Genomic DNA, 20,105 nt, shown 5'->3' on the forward strand with positions numbered 1-20,105 from the left:
GGCGATGGGGTCAGGCGATCATGCCCTGCTCATACTACATAGGACGTGCTGGTAAGACTTGGGGGCGGGGAAGCGAGGTGACCGACCCAAGTGCTGTCTTGGGGGCGGGTAAGGTGAACCGACCCAGTGTTGTATGTGCATGTTGCACGTTTGAGGTTGCCTTCATCTGAAACGATGACGGGTGGTCGGTGGCAGGTGCATAAGGGCATATGAGGAGATCATGCCGATCCCCTATCATGTCGCCCCTTGGCCGGCCCGAGGGCGCACCCACGAGCACCCTGGCCTCACGCCACCTCGAGGCGCCCAATCGGCGAACCAGGCGGGCGGGCAACATGCCAACGCCTGCTGGCCATAGATCCCCCCCGGCGCCCGGATGACCTGTGCCAAAGGGAGGCGACCCCGGCTCGCGCCACGCCTGACGCCAGCTCAACCGTGACGCATGGCTGGCAATCCGCTGAGGCGCCCAGCTCACACCCGCATCGGCACCAGCCAGGATCCCGCTCGTCCTGACGCCTCCTACGTGGGCGGACCGCGGTGTATCACGGTGGCGCGAGCGTGACTCCTGGTCACGCTGGCGTCCTGTAACGCCCACCTGGCGCATGTATGACTCCTGAGTCAGGTGGGCGCAGGGGGTTTTCCCGATTCGCCCGGGTGTGTAGCCAAGGAGGCAGTGGTGTCAAGGTTGTAATTTTTGGGAGAGGCAGGGTCAGGGTTTTGCTTGGCTTGGCGGAAGCGGCAACCAGAGAAAGGGTTGCCTGTATGTAGTTAGTGTGGTCAGGGCTGAGCGGGTGTCTGGACAATGGTCGAACTGGCCGAGTGAGGTTGGCGAGCGCGAGGAGGAGTTTGTTGGAGTGGTAGCTCGTAGAATCGATGATTTTATTACACAGTGAGAAAATCATGTATATAAACTATCTACAAATACTCGTGACAGTTGGTGCAGTCGAGTACTACATACATGTCACAACATCCCCCCCCTCGACAAGAAACTGGCAAATACTAGGCAGAAGTATGGAAATGGATGATATCAAGAAATTAAAGAAAATGATAATAATAATAAAATTTAAGAAAAGAAACCCTGTACTGAGTTACTACATCTTTCGTGCGCGGTTTTGCCAAGAGACTTGGTTAAGACGTCCGCGATCTGTTCCTTACCGGGAATCCATTCTAGACTAGTCTTCTGTTCGAATAATGCCTGATTTGTCACATAGAAATCGCGTTCTATGTGGTGTGTTCTTTTGTTCGACGCGTCTTCACATCCAATCTTGACGGCTGATTGGTTGTCGCAGAAAATCTTCACCTTGAAGTTAGCACCGATTATGTCGTACAGTAAGTTGCGGATCCAAAGCGCATGGCGAGTTGCGTGGCCCAGCGCCATATATTCTGCTTGGCATGTTGAGCTGGCAACCGTGACTAACCTCCGGGAGACCCACATGATGGGGGCGCCGTACAGGCGGATGATGACACCATAAGAAGATCTGGAGCTTTGGCCTCCCCAGTTTGCATCAACAAAACATTCGACCGGTGAGCATTCATTGTTCCCAGGCTTAATTTGTAGGGCTGTATCTTTTGAGTTGGCGAGGTAGCCTAACAGATGTCGAAGGCCTTTCCAGTGTGTAGTAGATGGTTTGCTGGAGAAACGTGCAAGATAGTTGACGCTGTAGGCTATGTCCGGACGCGTGCCCACCGCAACATAGCTGAGGCCGCCCACTATTGATAGAAAATCTGTGCTGTTGATACCGTTGGCGTCCTCTTCGGTGTTTGCAGAGTAACCTTCTGGTAGTGGACTGGAGTGCAGCGTAGACCCATCCCATCGCTCTTTAAGAATCTTCGCAATCAGGTTCGGTTGGGTCAGTTCAAAACCCTCTGGAGTCCGGCGTATCTTCACTCCAACCATGCTGGTAAGTCCCTCTTCCCACTTGATTTCTAGGCTTCCCTTTAGTTGTGATTCTAGTTGTTTGAGAGCAGCATTTGATGAGCCGGTAACAATCCCATCGTCAACGTGTACCCATATGATGGACCGGTCAACTTTGTTACTAAGGGTGTATACACTAGAGTCGTAATAGCTTGAGCTATAACCTAGGTCAGCCAGAGTTTTGTTCAGATGTTTCCACCAGCAACGCGCTGCTTGCTTCGTACCGTAGAGCGCGCGTCGCAAGAGACAAGCCTCTCCGAGATTGACGTCAAGCCCTTCAGGTGCTTGGACCCAGACCTCCTCATCAATCGGTGCATTGAGATAAGCGGCTACGAAGTCGAAATTATAAATTGGCCAATTATTCTTTGCAGCTATAGTGAGCAGTACCCGCATCGAAGTAAAGGTCGCTGTGGGCGCAAAAGTGTGCGCGAAATCGGTCCCTTCTTTTTGGTTGAACCCTTTCGCCACGTACCGAGCTTTGTATTTGATTGAACCGTCATTATTGATCTTCTTGGCGAAAACCCATCTCGCACCAAGCTTTCGACGGTTGGATGGGAGTTTTTTAACTATCCAGACCGACTTTCGACGTAAGTTTTCCAGCTCGGTGTTCACCGCTTCTTTCCAGTGAGCGGCCTCCTTTGAACGCATAGCGTCTTTGAAGGTTGACGGTAAATCACCCGAGTCGTCCTGGCAGTTCTTCAAACATTGATCGACAGCCTTCTCTTGTGCCGTAACTTTGATTTCTTCACTGAAGTCATTCAGCTGAAGAAGATTTGATGCTGTTGTTTGTTGAATTTTGGCCGTCGTAGGTGTCTTCTTGTCCATTTTGTCGGGTTTTTCTGTTGATGGTTTTGCAGCAGGCAGCGTGTTTCTTCCAAAATCAGCCCAGGCAGAGGAAACGAATTTCTTTGAGCTTGGAATCCAGAATGTCCAGCCCTTTGAGTCCGCTAGGTGGCCCACAACCAGCCCTTCAACGGCACGATCGTCCAGCTTCTTTCTCTTTTCGGGCGCAAGCAGAACGTACGCCTTCGAGCCGAAAACCCTAGTTCTGTCCAGTTGGGGTTTGTCTCCGAAAAAACACTCGTAGGGGGTTTTTTCCTTGGTTACCCGGTTAGGAATTCGGTTCAGAGTCCAGGCAGACCACATGAAGGCGTACCCCCAAAATTCTCTGCCAAGTTCGCTGTCATATAAGACGCTCCTTCCCATATCTGACACCGTCCTGTTGTACCTTTCAGCTGTGCCGTTTTGGAAGTGATGATAAGGAAGGGAGCGCTCCGCTGCGATGCCTTTGTTGCTGAGGAACTTACCTAGTATCTTGGAGTCAAACTCACCGCCATTATCTGATCGAAGTACTTTGAGTTTGGTGGCAGTCTGGGTCTCCCATCGCAGGATGGTCTCCATCAGCACGGAAGCTGCCTCTGCTTTTGTCTTGAGAACTTTCACTTCGCTATATGAGGTGAAGATGTCACGGATGGTAAGCGCAAACCTCCCACCGGTCATTGTGGGGGTGTCGAATGGTCCCATGAGATCTACACACACAACTGCTAGTTTGCTCAGTATTCTGTTTGTTGGACCAAGTGCTGATGTCCTTGTCGCCTTGCAGATGGAGCATACCGGGCATTTGATTGATCCAGTGGGCATCGTCGGTGGTAATCCATAACCAAGTTGTAGTTTAACTAACCTTCTAATTTTTCTCAGACTCGCATGGCCAAACAGGCGATGCCAGAATAGAAGTGTCTTCTCATCATCAGTCAAGTCCTCACCAGTCCATGTGAACTGGCTATGTTCAATTATATCCGGAGATTTAAAAACGGACTTGGCTTCAATTGCATGATTAGAAAACGGAAAACAAAGTTGACTGGGGAGAGTAAGACTGGCATGGGGTGATCTTTTGGGCTGATGAAGAGGCCACGTGTTTTTGATTGGGTCGAACTTGCTGCGGAGAAGAAGCTGACCGTCGCTAGAGAGCAAATCAATAGAGTCAAAATTACCATTGACTCTGAAACAGGCATTGGCCTGTTTGAATGCGGCAATGGATAGTAACGTTGATCTAGCCCGCTCACAGTAATAGACGTTCCTAACTGCGATGGTTGTTCCGTTCATCCCTGCAAATTTCAAAGTACCCGTACCTGTGATAAAATCACATGCGGTGTCAGTCGCCACCTTGACGGCAATAGGTTGGGCTAGCGGTGTAAAATCAAACAGTGCGCACCTGTCGCCCGTCACGTTATCTGATGCACCGGAGTCCCAGATGACTTCTTGTCCTTCACGGTTGAGCGTCATTTCCCGTAGGTTGAAACGATGGCCCGTGGGTTCCGCCGAGAGGTTCTCATTGTCGAAAACATATTCGACCTCATCATCTTCCTCCGCGAACAGGTCAGTGTTGATCTGCCTAGTCTCAACGCTCTTGGGATTGGTTGCCGGAGGCTGTGTCTTGTGTTGAGAGGAGTGGGGAGGCCGATACATTCCTTGTGACGGACCAGATGCTTTTGCGTTCGTGTCGGCCGCTGGTTGCACTGGTCTGATGTAGGGAACCTTATCGAAGTTGTATGTTACCGAACATGGTGGGAAGTTTACCGCAGGGTTGGGACGTTGGCTGGGTGGGCGGGTACTAGGGTTGTTTTTTCTGCTAGTTGGGCATTCAGGGGCCATATGGCCGACCTTTTTGCAGATGTAGCAATGGCCTGGCCTGTTGAGTGCCATCGCTGTGACGTCGGTTGTTTCCGGGCTCTTGGGATCGGATCCTGAAACGGTTCCTGAAACTTCTCCTGAAACGCTAGTGTTGCTTCGGCTAGCTAGACTCATGTTCAACGCTGAAGTCGGGTGTCGGCCTGTCTCTTCCGCTAGTCGATGCTCCGTTCGCGCAGCGTCCCAGTACCGAAGGATGTCAATTGGGCCCGGCGCCATGGATTCGTGGGTCTCCATGTACAAGTCAACTTTCTGGTCCAGGACCGGTCGGAGGTGATCTTTGAGATTGCCTTGGAGCACGAAACTGATTATAGTCTCCCATGTAAGCTCAATGCCTTGTTCTACAAAGGTTCGGGCGCATTGATCAAACTCCGCCAGAACTTCAGCGGCGCTGCCGTAGTCGGAAAGTGTGATGCTTTTCACCTTCTCCCAGGCTTGAAGTTGACGAGCCCGGTTGACAATTCGAAACTTCGATACGAGGTGGGAATAGACTTCGGCTGAACTGTCGAAATCAAGCAAATCGAATGAGAGGCCGGCTTGTACTGAGGATTGAATGATCCCCATTGCGATTCGTTCATGGTAGGGGATGATTACTTCGCCTTCTTGAGGGGTGTAGAAGTAGGCGTTGCGGAATCTCTTCGCAGCGGTCGCGCTGAGGGCCTGTTCCCAGCGACAAATATTGGATCCGTCAGGCTTGAGGAAATCTTCCAGGGCAAAATCCTTGATAGCGGCGGATACGATGGTGGAGATTTTCGAATCCTCATCGAGCTCCCACCTGGCCTGTGTCCTGGCCTCCTCGGTCGCCCTGCGGAGGCGTTCATCGTGTCTTCTGGCTTCCTTGGCCTCTCGTTGAAGTCGCATCTCGATCACAAGTTCGGCAATGTCTGATTGTCCCGTGTTGCGGTCTTGTCCAGATGGCCCTGCGGTCTCCGAGGATTGGCTTGCGGTGGGGTTGGCTAGATGTGGAGGATTATCAGTGCGCCTCCAGTTCGATGCAGAGGATCCGATGATGCGGCCGGTGATTCTCGGCTGGAAGCTTGTTTCTTCTGGAAAGTCTTCAGAAACTTCGCGATCCTTGCCCTTGTCAAGTCTGAAAAACGGGGTTACCCCTTCGTTCGCATTCTGGGCTGGTGTACCGCGGGCAAGTCGTCTTCTAAAATAGTCGTTGCCCGAAAGTTGAGGGCCTAGGACTGACTTCATAGTTGGCGTTGTCCGATCGATGGTCCGTAGTCCCGGTATTGGTTTGTTTAATGGGCGAGGGACGAAACGTCCAGAGGGAGACTTGTTATCGGACATGGGGTTGGGAGGTTTGGTGGTTGTAGGAAAAAGAAAAAAAAGAAGTTGTCCACGGTCGGCGTAGGTGTTCCGAGGTCGAGTAGAACCACAACCCGACTTGCTGGGCTACACACAAAGTTTAAACTCAGAATACGACCCCCTCAACGGCACCGTGGTTATGGGTGATCAATCCAATCTAAATATCTGCAGGATATTCACCACGGGCTCGCTTAAAAGGCAGCAAACTGAGAATCTACCCGTGAGCGTTACCACACAAGACTGGGAATTACGAGGAAACTAAAACTCCCGAGGCCGAGTTCGGTCGGATAATCGGTAAGAGAAAGAGAAAGGGATTTTATTTGTTGTATTTTAATATATATATATATATATATATATATTTTTATATTTTATTTATTTTTAGATTACTATTGTGAAGTTGTTGATGCTGGGTGCGGTCACAGAGGTCTTGATGGAGAGTCTGGGGAACGAGGGGAGAAGAGAGAAGAAAAAAGAAAAAAGAAAAAAACGCCGGCGGACTACTTTGACTCGTCGTAAAAGACTACTAGGCTCGCTCCCTATGGAAGCTACTGATAACGTTGCTCGTCTTGGTGCCGGCTACCGATTCGTAGATTGTAAAAGGAAAATCGAGCTACTCTAGTGAGATAGGCTCATAACCTGTTGGAGTGGTAGCTCGTAGAATCGATGATTTTATTACACAGTGAGAAAATCATGTATATAAACTATCTACAAATACTCGTGACAGTTGGTGCAGTCGAGTACTACATACATGTCACAACAGAGTTGGTGTGTATAGATTCTCTACAAAATGGAGGCACTATTGAGCTGTTGATCCCCAGGCTGCCCCCCGCGCTGTAATTCCAGCCGGGCGTCAGTCTCAACAACACTGCAAGAGCTACGCTTCGCTACGAAAAGCGGCGCTTTTGCGTAGCGAAGCGGAAACACGCTACTCTGGATCCAGAATAGCGTTAGCGCTAGCGGAAAATCGCTACTTTGAGCGGTAGCAAAGCGCCAGAACCGCTACTGCAGTTTTGGCCTGCGCGTAGCGAAGCGCTTTTTTTGCCGCTTCGCTACAGTATAGCGCAGCGGAAAAATTGACGCTTTTTGGCGCTAATAGCGCTTTTTAGCACCAAAAGCGTAGCAAACCGGGTCGCTTCTGTGTCAAAAGCGTAGCGGGCATCTCTGCCTTTTGGTGGAAAATGCCAGAAATAGTACACAAACATCAATTCTCCATCATTTTATGATGTGCAGTATTGATGTTTGACTGGTGCTATGGTAGCGCAGCAAAATCGCTACTATAGCGAGAAGCGTAGCAAATTGCCGCTACTCTGCGCTAAAAAAAGCGCGCTATTTTCTTTAATTTTTTCCCCTTAAAAAATGTAGCGAATAGCGAAGCGCCAAGTCCGCTACAAAAAGCTTAGCAAAGCGAGGCTAAAACCGCTACGCTTTCGCTACGCTGCCGCTTTTTGTAGCGTAGCTCTTGCACTGTTGGTCTCAACCCCCTCCGCTGTTGCACTTGCACAGTCTGAGGGGCAATATTTGTTGGCCCCCCTTTGCATAATGCCTTTACTGCGCGCTGGGGGTCATCCACCCACCTTTTTTAGCCCTGCTAGACAGGAATGGAAGGTGGGCCCGGGTGCATTAGCTTGCTGATGCTAGCGGGCTGAGTGTAGTTTTTTTTCTTTCTTGTGTCTGATTGACTTGTAATTATACCAGAATGTTTTTTGTGGATTTTAGCTTTTGTAAAGGGGAAACCCTTGGTCTTGTTTTTGTGATTTTGTATATTTCTAGGGGGAACCCTTGGTCTTTCATTCTATGTTTCACTGACTTTAATATACTTGGATGTATTGACTCCCATCCTTGAGAGGGGAATTAATAAATCGACTCCAAAAATGCTTTTGGGGCCGCGCGAGGTCACGCGGACCCGGGGGAGACGTCCCGAGACGGTCCGCGCGACGTAAACGACGTTTGGAAGTCAATTTATTAATTCCTGGGAGTCAATTTTTCAACTCCCACATTTTATTGGTCTCGCACACAAGAAAGAAAAGAACAAGTAATAAAAATAGGTAGTCATCTCGCATTTTATTGGTCTTGCACACAAGAAAGAAAAAAGGAGAAATAAATCAAAAGAACAAGTAATAAAAAAATGTAGTCAATCACTTAATCATCAATCACTGAAATGTAGCCACAAGAACGGAACTCCGCAGCCATCAAGCTGGGGGTGACCAGTTTGTTGATGTATACCTTGAGCATATTGACATCTTCCTCCTCGTCCCCAGTCAGTATTAAGTCCCGGCGGAGATGGCTTTTGATGACCGAAAACACCTTTTAGATGGGGTTGAAATCAGGCAAGTAAGGCGGTAGGTAGATGAGCAGGATTTGGTGATTATTGCATATATCCATGATTTGCCCGTTGTGATGGATGCGTGCATTATCCATGATCAGCACACTGTTTCTTCCTGGGAATGGGTTCATTGTAGGCAACTAAGAGATGATTAAAGTCATTTTCTTGCCCTGGTACATGATAAATGATCAAGCAAGAACCAAATTAACTCACGAGGACTTCCTCAAGAAAGTACTCAAAATCAATTCTCTGGATTTATCCCGGTTGAGCTATGACCCCCAGAACTCCATCCAAGGAGACTGCTGGAAAAAGACTGAGTCGAGGCGAATTGTGGGTGCGTTTGATTCGCTTGGTCTGCTGCCCTTTGACGGCCCCCCCACGTTGTTGTTGTAATTCATCTACACAGATAGCAGATTCATCTGCATGCATGCACAAGTGTCAGTTTACTGCTGGTGAACCAAAAAAAGAACACAAAAGGAGATAAGTGAGCAGCTCACCTGTAAAAACCAAGTATTCAGGAGGTAGATCGGCCACCTTCCCAATGAAGTCAACCCGTTTGATCTCGCACTGGGAGGGGTGAACTGTCCTTATATTCTTCTTGGTCATTCCAAGTTGTAGGCGAGAATTGTTGTAAATGGTTGACAGGGCAATGCGAATACCAGTTGCGTCTTCAACGGCCTTCTGGATTTTGTCTAGAAAGAGGGTTGGGTCAGCCAAAAGGATGTCCAATATGAACTCCCTTTGATCTGGATCGACTTCAAGAGGCCTTCCCCGTTGAAGGTATAATGCCGGGTCTTGGACCACATTGGTAGTGGTCAGGAAGAGGTGCTTCCAGCGTTGGAATGATTTGTGCAAGATCTGGGTGTCAAGAAGGTCGTTGACTTTGTCCCGACCTTTTCCCCGCAAAATCAGCTTGACTGCTACTGCCTTCAGTTCCGGTGCATACTTAACGAAAACCATTGGAGCTGAAGTGAGAAAAATCATCCAAAAAAAATTAATCAGGACATTAGAAGACTTGAAGAGGGGCACAAGGAAGAAAGAAGACTTTTTACTAACCTGGCTGAGCGGGAGGACTGTGGATACTGGCTTGGATTGATTCTGGAGGGTCTGCTGGGGATAGAATCTGGCTGACAAGACTAAAGACCAAGAGAGAGAGAATCAGGTGATTGAATTGTTTGTTTGAGGAGAGCCAAGAGAGGGAAAGAGAAATAATGGACTAACCTGGCTGAATCAAATGTTCCCTGATTGCTGAATTGACCGGCGGATGATGGGAGGGGGATGGAACGAGCCAACTGGGTTGATCCTGGTGGCAGGCGGGAGCAAGGACTGGCGGGCGGCATTGAACGGACCCACGGCTTGGACATCGGACGGTTTGTGGGGCCTTGCCTAGGCTTGCTGGTGATTGCGTGCTAGCCTACATATGTACTTATCAGAACTGTGCAGATAGTATCTGCACAGTTCCCGCAGTTTTGGCAAATCCAGCAGGATTTTCCGGTGGAAAATCCTGGCCAAGAGGGCAAGCTTTTCCGGCATGTCTGTAACACGTGGCTTCCCGAAGAGTCAGTGCAATTTTACTCTGCAGAATTAACACCTCAAAAATAAGGTATCCTGTGGCTTCCCCCTTGGTTCAAAAGATATATTATCCCTTTGAAACCGTACATACGGAGCAATTATTGCTCCATAAGAAAGGCAAGTTTGATATGGAATCATCAAGATTGGACAGGTTTAAGTGTTGCAGCAGGACCCTGGCCACCCCCATAAATGGGTGGCACCAAAATTTATGAATTTCCCGGCCAAATTGCAAAATGGTACGCACGGAAAATGTATGAATAGCCTTGAGGGTAGGCACCTCAAATGTATAAAATTTTCCTCAGAGAAGGGAGGGTAGTAACCAGAAATGTATGAATTTATGAGAGGAACACAACTGCTCTCTCTCCACACACACACACACACACACACACCCCTCAGCAGCAATGAACACCCAGGTTAATATTTTTGTACCAGTTTACGTAGTTTACCCAGGATCCCTGAAGCTATGAGAAATGGCTAGCTGCAAAAAAAACAGGCTTTGCGCCCTTGTCCGCAACAATAATGGTAGGCATGAAAAATGTATGAAAATTTTGGAAATCCTCTGAGGGTACGCACAAAACGTGTATTAATGGGCTCTGCAAATGTATAAATTTTTGCAAATTTCCAGATTTTTGGTGCCACCCATTCATAGGGGGTTGCCAGGGTCCTGTTGCAGCCAGTGCAGCATAAAGATTAATGGTTGAAAAGGTGAAATAACAGAACCAATAATTTGACTTGCACATACAGCAGCATGCTGTCTCTGTTTGGCCAGGAGTCAGGACCAAGAACAACCTTATAAATGACAATGACCAAAATGTATAGATTTTTGGGCCAAAAACAAATAATTCAAAATGTTTGAAGTTATCCTCTGCTTGTTTGTGCTACTGGAAAGGATTGAAAAATGCCAATCTCAATTCTCTCAGGCGGTGGGGTTGAACTTGTAGTGCATAATTTTCTTCCATGGATCCAATTAAAGATGAATTTAGGTAACTTTAGCAGTTGTGCCCAGTGCTGCATTTTTGGAGCTCATGTATGAATTTTTAAATGCAAACTCAAGGATTTTTTGGATGCTGTTGTTTATATGTAGTAGTGGATTTCCTGGGTGCTGGCAGTGGAACCTGATTTGCTTTCAAGTTTGTCGTACAGCTAACTTAACCAAGTCCCTCTATTGGTGGAGGACGCCGTCCCGCAGGGACCCTCCAAAGAGGTCGCTTCGCCCCCCCGAGGAGAGAATTAGCTAAGTTAGGGGGGGGGGGTAGAATTTTACAAACCTTCTTTTACAAGTCATAAGCCTTGGAAATTGCATCCATTGTGAAACTATCACAAGCTGGGAGGCATTCATAATTTTCCACACCTCCTGCCATATTTTCCACTATTGTAAAACAAGCATTTTAAAAGATACCTTGTAATTTTTTTGTCCAACAGACTGAAATGTAATTTCACAAGTGATTCTCTTACAATGATCTCCCTTCTAAAAAATAAGCCCCACAAAATAGCGCGTGGGGCCAAAAAACTTCAAATTCACAAGGCTTCACTCACAAGGGATGTATTTTTGCCTTCACAACGGTCGCAAAATTCTCGCCAGGCAAAAGAAAATGTGAAATTTACAAGCCATATAAAAATTTGCAAGTGATGAATTTCAAAGCGCCAAACATGGAGAAACAAAAAATAAAAAAGAGACCACGGATACCCAATAGCCAAACCCCGCCATCCCTAACCAAATTTAGCTTTACAAAGCCTTGACTCCCCGGAGGCTTTTTGTTTGCAACTGCTTGCTTGTTCCGCTCCAGATTTTGCACTGACACTCTCTTGGGGCCGACTGGCAGTACTCTTGGGCTTTGTTTGAGCCATGGAAACCTTGGTGGCCTCCAAAGATGCCCCCTTGAGTACCTTCTTATCTGCCGCCGCCTTGATTTGCTGATCTTCCACTGTTGGAGGGTCTTCAATTGCTGGAATCAGTGCCTGAATTGCTGGATTCAGTGTTTTCCTGCTTGCAGATGGATCCAAAACATTGATGGCCGACTGATTTGTAAATTGGAAGCGATTAACAGGTCAAGGCCGCTTGGTCTAACATTAATTGCGTCGTACATACGACAATCTCCGGGCACCACATCACCGATCTGGAAAAAGAGGACAATCAGAAAACCTAGTGAAGAGTACATGATTAGTACACCCAAATGAAGGAACCCACCTTGAAAGCAACAATATCACTTGGGACTAAATTAAATGACTTAATCTTTCACCAGCTTCCGTTGTGCCGTGCCTTTGCTTTTGGGGCAAGGGAGTCCATGAGGGCTTTGACAGCATGGTCAGCGGACCTTTCTTTGTAGTATCCAATCCTGGAGCTCTGCGGACAAGAAGTGAAGCTCAGATGAGACTTTCATCTCTCCAATGCTAGCTCATAATTACTTACAATGAGGTGCAAAGCCGTAATAACGTTGAAATCCTGCCAGTCTGGGGAGCGATTTCGTTGGAGAGCACAATCAAGACTCACAAAAATGGGCTACATAATACAAACCCGGTCCCATGTTAAGTTCACACATGTTGGTATTGGATGCCTGGAAGGCGGCATCCAGGCCATTTTTGCTTGTTCTAGGAGTGCAGAAGGCAGCGTCAGTGATTGCCAGCTTGTAACTGCAGCTGGTTTACTCACTACAACAGCCCCAAAACGTCTTCGAGGTCAACCTTTTCGCCATTGGGGGAGCGAAGCGACCTCCAAAGGAGGCGGAGTCCCCCTCCACAAAGGGAGGGACTTAGTTAAGTTAGTTTGAAGCTGGCCTATGAGGTCGGCGGAAGGCAGGCGGCAATAGAAGGCGGAAGGACATACTTTTAAGTGGGTGGAAATCCAACGTGATCAAGGCGTTGAGGCGTGTAAAATTCGCGTGTCATCCTGAGTTGGAATACTTTTCCGGGTGAATACAGCATTGTAAAACAAGGCTTGTAACCTGTATCCCGTAAAAATACATTTTGGAGTTCTGATGAAGAAATTCCAAAGGAGGTGTCACAAGGTTTGTGAAACATGCAGTGTAATATTATGTAAGGGCCTGTACCATAGCAGGCAAAAAAACAGTTTTTCCCAGGAAAATTGTTTTTTTCTACAAAAAACAGTTTTCCCCAGAAAACATGTACCACAGCACCTGTTTTTTGTGAAATCCAGAAAACAGATTCCCTTGAAAATCACCCATTTTCAAAAACAGGTCTGGACCTGTTTTTTGGATGCTATTTTTCTCTCCGCCGCCGCCGCCATCCCAGTAGCATCAAATGCCCAAGTCCATCAATCTCATTGATCCAATTGTCCTAATGGAAACCATCCCACCACTCTCATCAACACCCAACCCAACAACAACACCTACTCCAATGGCTCAGTCCAAGAAAACCAAGCCCAAGAAGCCAACAGCCAAACCAACAAAACTCAAAACGGCTCGGCCCGCACCTTCCTTACCCTCCTTCGGACTGCAAACAATCATGTTTGCCAGGTGTGGCTTGAGAAGAAAGTTAAAGAGTCAAAGGAAAACAAAAAGAAAGAATAAATTGTAAGCATGACTTGTATTGTGAATCTGTCCTTCCTCCACTTGCTGATCTATTTATGTGCTTCACCTTTTCAACATCAATCATGTTTAACAGTCACTTGGTTGCATTCTATTGCTCTTATTGCTCTTATTGATACGGTTCTCTTTTCCAATTGATAAAAATACGATCCTCTCTCTTGATCGATTGAAATACAGTTTTCTTTCTTTCTTGATTGATTGATCAATCAATACAGTTGTATTTCCCAATTGTGATTTATTGCTCTGATCTTGTCTTTATCGGCCGTTATCCATTGCTTTTATCCCTCGGTCTTAAAATCATATAGTCATATTTCTCGGTCGCACTCTGGGCGTCTTTCTTGATCACACTCCATTGCTCTTATCATCTGATCTTATTGATATGGTTGTCTCGCTTTGCAATTATGTATCGCTCTGAATAAACTTCTTTGAGCTCAACGATGAACCAGAGATCTTTTCGACCCTTATGACTATGGTTGTTGGCGCCACTTTTTAAAAAGTGCGCGCCAGACGGCGCCTCAAAAATGCCAGCAGCTGGCGCCTTTGGCTGGGGGCGCCGGGGCGCCGAGCGTTTTTTGTAAAATCATAAAATATATAAAATTTTGAAGTAAATATGTAAATACATATTTATGTAAGACAAGGAGACAAATTTTCAAGTAGATCAGCACATGACATCTTTGGGGTTCCAGTTTGAATCCTCATTGGGGTTGGTATTAATCACATCAACAACAACAAACTCTTTATCCCATTTTAGCGGAGGAAAGTGTTCCAACAAATCAAAGTCAAACAGTGTATCCATGAAGGCATCTTCCCATGAGAGGAGCACCTCATTCTGAGCTTGATCTTGGTCAAAAATGCCTTCTTCAAATGCTTCCAGCTTGGCTGGAGCTTAAGGAAGTAGTTGTATAGGTTCATGTTTTCATACTTGGAGTTTTCTTTTCCAGTTTTTTTGCTTGCTCTTCTCTTTTTGCAAAAGCGTTGTTTGAATGGCTCCAACCTGGAGTAAATCTCTGTATCACACATTTTGGAGTTGGACATCAGGAAGCCAGCCCATTTTGGCCCATGGGAAACAGACGGCTTGGGTGCAGCAGGCAAGGTTCTAGTTGGCGGATTAAAGCAGATTTGGCTTATTGAAAGAATAAACAAGCAGAAGGTTGAAGACCACCTACAAAGAGACGAGTAAGGATGACAGCCTCATCAAGCCTCGGCAAGTCTCAGTTAGCCCTCACTCTTTACTTTTCACTTGAGTTAAATACTCTGAAATTTGACTCACAGGGCTATCAGGGATTCAAATTCCATTATTGATGGTTCTGGGACTTGTTTTAAACTCTTTCCCAGCTCCTGACAAAATTAGTCTCTCTGGGTGCGCGCCAACCCACATTTTCAGAAAAAGTGCGCGCCTGGGTGCGCGGGTGCGGGGCGGGCGCACCTAGGCGCGCCATGGGGGGTGGCGCCGACAACCAGACTTATGACCTAGCATCATACCTCTTCCACCTTCTTCTCCTGCGATATTCTTTGCCTTCTAAATCCATCCTGAGGATATCCGAAATTCTGAAGCTCCCTCCATCTTTTGCTCCGTCCATCAGCAACAATATTGATGCTTCTCAACCTTTAACCACGGAGAAATTGCTCTCAGCAATTGCAGATTGCATCAAAGCTGTCCAAGTCGGCGGGGCTCCGAATATGGAGGCAGCGGCTCAGTGTATGCTCAAATGTTTTTGGGACGGGCGATTTGGAGGCTGGACATGGTTGATTGTGGAAATTCTGGAGTCTTGGGGATGTTTGTGGTACACGTTTATCACATCCTGTTTTTTCAGATATGTGTTTTTCAAAATAACGGAAAAGCGCAAAAAAAAAACTATTTTACCTGCACCAAAAAAACAGATTTTGTATGGTACAGGCCCTAAATGCTATCCACATGGTATATTTGCATAGTATGTTTTACAATGTATAATTTACAAGGGCCGAGACAAGTCCGAAAGCCCCGGAAAAATACATATTACCCCAAACATCCCATAAAATCCCAACGCATCTATTTTACAAGGATTATGCCTTGTGAAATAAATTTTGTAAAATTCACGGACCCGTAAGTTAGGTCGTATAGACCCGTCGCCCGACGAGAGACGACGAGCCCTGGTTAATGTACAAGGCCTCGTCGGGCGCTGCAACGATTTTATAACCTCTCCAACTGCAAAAAATATTGGTCCCAAGAGAAGACACGTCTTCACCCCTGGTCACGCAACCCAAATTAATCCACATCGCGATCGGGCCCCATCAGCGGAGGTTCAATTCAGAGGGACTGGGTTCAAAACTCTAGTCAAGCCTTACCTGTTTGGATCTGTTGGGGTCCAGCAACATTCCGAATTCTTGAATGCGGCCCGGTTCTTGGTATGATCTGAGGTCAGAGGCATGCTTCTTTATACATTTATGGTGACCTTGTGGTCCTTCAAAAACTTTGCTCTTCCTACATATTTAAATGTTTATATTCTTCCTTTGTCAAAGCGGCAAGAAAACGGTCAGAAAAATAAAGATCTTGGAAGGGCTTGCACGGTCCCTTCCACCCTTGGTACTTACTTATCTATGTGAATATGGTATTAAATTCCAGGGTGTTACAAGGACCCAGTTTTTGTTTGATTAGACTTTGGCCAAAGCATTTTAATCGTCATGACTCCATGAGGCGAGACTTTTTCAACTCAAGATAACCTTCTCAAACTTACATTGACATTGTGCCGTCTAAATTTGATTCCTCTGGAAAGGTGAACGTTTGATGTGATAGGCTTTCAGAAGTGAGATTAAGGAATATGAATCGAATGATTACAAAAAGAGGATCGCGCGATCAGCCTGATGATTAACGTGTGCTTGATTCTGTCGCGAATGCATTCTGTCATTGATCTAGTGGTGATCGAGGTAATTCTGAAGCTTACTGTGGGGTAGTGCTGGGAAAAGAGACCGGTCCTTTATAAGAACACACTGTCACAGGTTCAATTTCCCACTGCGCACGGAGAAAGGCTTGTCGTAAACCTCGACCTACCTCAAGTGCTGCCCGGCGTCCATCCCGGCGGTTAACGCTCGGGAGTCGGAGTATTCGACAAACTGGACGAAAAACACATGCTTGCAAGGGGCTGCAACTGCAACAGGCTACAACCTGCTGCAACTCTGATTTAAATAATTATTTAAATGATTATTTATGTAAATATACATTAGTCGATTTGATTTAAAAACACCTGCTTGAATATCACTCTATATAATTCATAATTAAGATCGATGAAAGTTCGCCTCTAAAGTTTGCACCAGTTGAGGGCTGTTGAGTGCAGTTCACGTTGGCCGACAAAGCAAATTAAGTTTTAATGATCAGCGGGTAACATTCACACCCATGGGCCATGAGCTGCAATGAGCAAGAGGTCGATCAATCACAGGCGGGTGGGAGCTCATAAAACTTCAGCAGAGATTGTAGGACGCATCTCACGATTTGTGTTGTGAGCTCACCAGTGCATGCTGTCAAACCTGGACAAGGATTTGTCGGCCGTGTTCTCGCAACCGCTTCCAAAACTCTGCCTTGTAAAATTTATTAGACTCTCTGATTCATCCTTGCTAGGCAAAAAACAGCTCGCTGGAAAATCGAATACGGGCTTCATGAAGAGCACCCGCGGTCTCAGTCATGAGACCATGCTAGGCGGCCTGTCAGCCGGTGCCGATCCTTTTGCCTACATCTCTCAGCTTACGACGCGTAGATTTACACCTCGGTTGCCTCAATCGGCCGTAATCCTCGTTGCCGTTTTTCTTATTTTTCATATCTTGCTCGCCGCATTCAACTTGGTCATCTTACTCCTTCCCTATATCGGTAAAGCAAAGCGACCTCAATGGATTTTCAAGAAGCTTTACATCTACGCGCGTTCTGGAGAAAAACGTTTGTTCGGGTTCTGTTTCAACGCGCAATGCTGATTAGGTAGGCTAATGGTATTTGATGTTTTGGCTTCTGCGCCATACAAAGTTTACAGTACTCCCTTGTACTTGGTCAATACTGGGGTCTTGATGTCGGTCTCGCAGCTTCTCAGCTCCGTCACTACCCAAGCGTACATATGGATGCAGATTAAGATGAATTCATCAGAACATTACTCCCTGCACTCTCAATTCTTCCCAGCGTAAGTCTTCACATTGAATCTGTTTTCTTGAGCGTGTTACAAAATCAGTTGTGCTTGTTTCTTCTGGTACCGATGTTTTGAACGATATTATCTAGCTTAGGACTCATGTTTATCTTTAATACCTGCTCTTATTGGAGCATGACGCATTGCTTTTTAGCCCTGTGAGTCGGTCTTTTTTTGGCATTTACCGTCGAAGTTGAACTGATTGGACGATTTATAAATCCTAGATATTACAGCAACAAGAACTTCACGGACAAATCAAAGCGGATGAGCTGGCTCCGATCACCTCTATCTATCAATATCTTTTTTGCTATTTTTCCAATTTCCGTTACCGTTTCCACTATCGTAGTCGTGACCCGTATGAGTATGGTCTACCGTGATCTTCAAGTCCAGACAAAAAGTTTGAGAGCCACCTTGTCTCAAGGTAGCCTGATTTGGAAGAAATTGAAACTTCCTGATCACTCGGACGAGAAAGCAAACCTTTCATCTCAGCTGACAAAAGTGCAGGACCAATTAGACGCGTTGCTCGAGCAAACAGGCACTCTTGTACCCAAATTACTTGACCGATTCAATTCAGTCCGATCAATCATGTTATTCTTCATACCCGCAACCAGCCTAGTAAGCCTATAGCTAACCTACCCTAAGGCTATAGGGAACCCAACTTATTGTAGCTACATGGACCGCTGAAGCACCTGGATTTGTAATTTTATCTAGGTTTTCGTCTTGTCATTTTGGAAATTGGCTCAAAGGTACAAATTGAAGTGCAATGTGCCAATTGATCCAACATCAAGTACCGATTTCTCGGATTCTTGGAACGCAAATAAAAGCTGTAAACACCTCTCTGTGCGATCAAATATCAGCCGAACTAGCCAAACATTTTTTCAGACCCTACGTTCAGATCCCCAATTTCGTGAGTGTAAAACGGGAATTTCGAAAGCTCAAGCCCGTATAGGGTATCAAATAGAGCTGATGCAACATCTTCCTTAGTTCGATTGACATTGAGAGCTTTTGCTACTCTCCTGGGAATGCTTACTGGCATGGTTTTCTGGTTCTTGGCTATATTCAAGCTGAGTGATATGATGATCGAGTAGGTCCAATTCTTTGATGCTTCATGCTTGTAATTGAACCGGGTCTCAAGTAATTTCTGTTCGATTTTAGTCCTTATTGGCACGGGGTGGCGACATGGCTACCAACGGTTTCTGGCTCTTGGACTGCGATTCCAGTAGCATGGCAATCTGTGGGTATCCAATTCAGTTTTCTCAAGCTTCTTGAAATTGACAAGACTTTATCTGAGATAGTGGCGGCTATACCTAGACCAAAACCTTAGAACAGCTGATAATGCCTGTAAATTGGAAGACTCCATCGACCAGAGAGCACCCTCGGACGACGCGCTCTCAATTACTACCCCAGGGGTGAAATCAAAAACTTTCTACTAGCAAAACTTCTTTCGCTATCATTTTTCCCACTATTCCTCAAGGCTTTCCCTGGAGACCTCTCCAGATTTGTACTACTTAAGAGTTAGATGAACATTTGGTTTCCATGGAGTGTAACAAGGCCCCGTCCTTTTCCGAAGGGTTGTGACTGTGTCTGTACGGATGGCGATTGCCCGCGGGCCAGCCCCAAGATCCCTTCTACGCTCGCAGGCGCGTCGGGCCGGGCCAATTTTTAGGAGAAGTAATACTGACCCAAACCCATTTGATTGATGGGCTTCCTACGGGCCCCAGCCGAAAAATCAGTTTTTGGGTCGAGAACAGGGAAATTCTTAACTTACTGTTGGTTCTGCTGCCCCTGTAGACCCAAATTTGGTCCTGCTCAACCAGATTTCCAGGGGGCATAACCAGAAATAGTGTGTTTACAAATTGTTTAGGCAATGTAAAGTGTTTAGTGATGAGCAAGTAGCGCAGCTTATTGGGTGCTTCTTTGTTGCCTTTGCACATAGCATTAGCTCAGAGCCAGTGACATTTTGCTACACTATGTTAAATTTAGGATAATTTGACTATGCTACACCACAATAATCACACGGTTAGCGTAGCCAGCCAAGCATTGATTCTGAAAGAATTGGAGCAACTGAAAGATATATTGCTTTAATATAAACTTCGGTATTTACAAGTTTACATTTGACTGAGTAAGATAAGAGAGGAAAAACTTTTACCTGAAAGCAGCAGAAAGCGTTGCTGGGTTCTGAGTAAAAGGTTTTTTTTCTTTTCTTGGTGTTTGAGCTGGAGCGATGGGAAAGTGATAGGACAAGTCTAAGTGGTTTGTTACGCCTTAGTCAGATCACTTTCCTTGTTCTGTTTCTTCTGAATCTTAGACTCACCGAGGCAGGGACTAGTTATTCAAATAACTTAGTCTTATCCTGTCGGTACGGATGAGCTGCGGCTGTTTCTGTGTTGTCATGCAATGTTTGCCTTTCTTTTAGTCTGGGGTCTTTATCTATAGAGTCTCAGAGAGATGTCTGCTCACCTTTCTCGGTGCTGGCCGTAATCCTGGCTAGGAGTGAGTCTCGTGCCTGATTCCCGATACAATGCGCGAGGGGTCTGTTGAGTGTAAAAGTTGGTTAGCTTATTGCAATTCCAACTTTCTAGCTCTGCTCGCTTACGTACCCGGAGGCT

General features: G+C 46.4%; 3 protein-coding genes across 3 annotated transcripts; 1 reads left to right on the forward strand and 2 right to left on the reverse strand.

The window, feature by feature from the left end:
• Positions 1 to 1,060: 1,060 nt before the first annotated feature.
• On the reverse strand, positions 1,061 to 5,896 carry PtA15_12A58 (uncharacterized protein; the record flags this gene model as incomplete). The annotated part of the gene is made up of 1 exon (XM_053162214.1): positions 1,061 to 5,896. The coding sequence occupies one exon, from the start codon at positions 5,894 to 5,896 to the stop codon at positions 1,061 to 1,063; it is 4,836 nt and encodes a 1,611-aa protein (XP_053025628.1).
• Positions 5,897 to 15,442: 9,546 nt separating this feature from the next.
• PtA15_12A59 (uncharacterized protein) lies at positions 15,443 to 15,762 on the reverse strand (the record flags this gene model as incomplete). Its single annotated transcript, XM_053162218.1, has 2 exons — positions 15,443 to 15,539; positions 15,680 to 15,762. The coding sequence occupies 2 exons, from the start codon at positions 15,760 to 15,762 to the stop codon at positions 15,443 to 15,445; spliced, it is 180 nt and encodes a 59-aa protein (XP_053025629.1).
• Positions 15,763 to 16,741: 979 nt separating this feature from the next.
• On the forward strand, positions 16,742 to 18,929 carry PtA15_12A60 (uncharacterized protein; the record flags this gene model as incomplete). Its single annotated transcript, XM_053162220.1, has 9 exons — positions 16,742 to 16,827; positions 16,924 to 17,268; positions 17,350 to 17,493; positions 17,589 to 17,654; positions 17,721 to 18,111; positions 18,208 to 18,403; positions 18,481 to 18,580; positions 18,652 to 18,730; positions 18,792 to 18,929. 9 exons carry the CDS (start codon positions 16,742 to 16,744, stop codon positions 18,927 to 18,929), a joined length of 1,545 nt encoding a protein of 514 aa, XP_053025630.1.
• Positions 18,930 to 20,105: the final 1,176 nt, after the last annotated feature.

This window comes from Puccinia triticina, chromosome 12A (assembly GCF_026914185.1).
Source record: "Puccinia triticina chromosome 12A, complete sequence".
NCBI classification, from domain to species: domain Eukaryota; kingdom Fungi; phylum Basidiomycota; class Pucciniomycetes; order Pucciniales; family Pucciniaceae; genus Puccinia; species Puccinia triticina.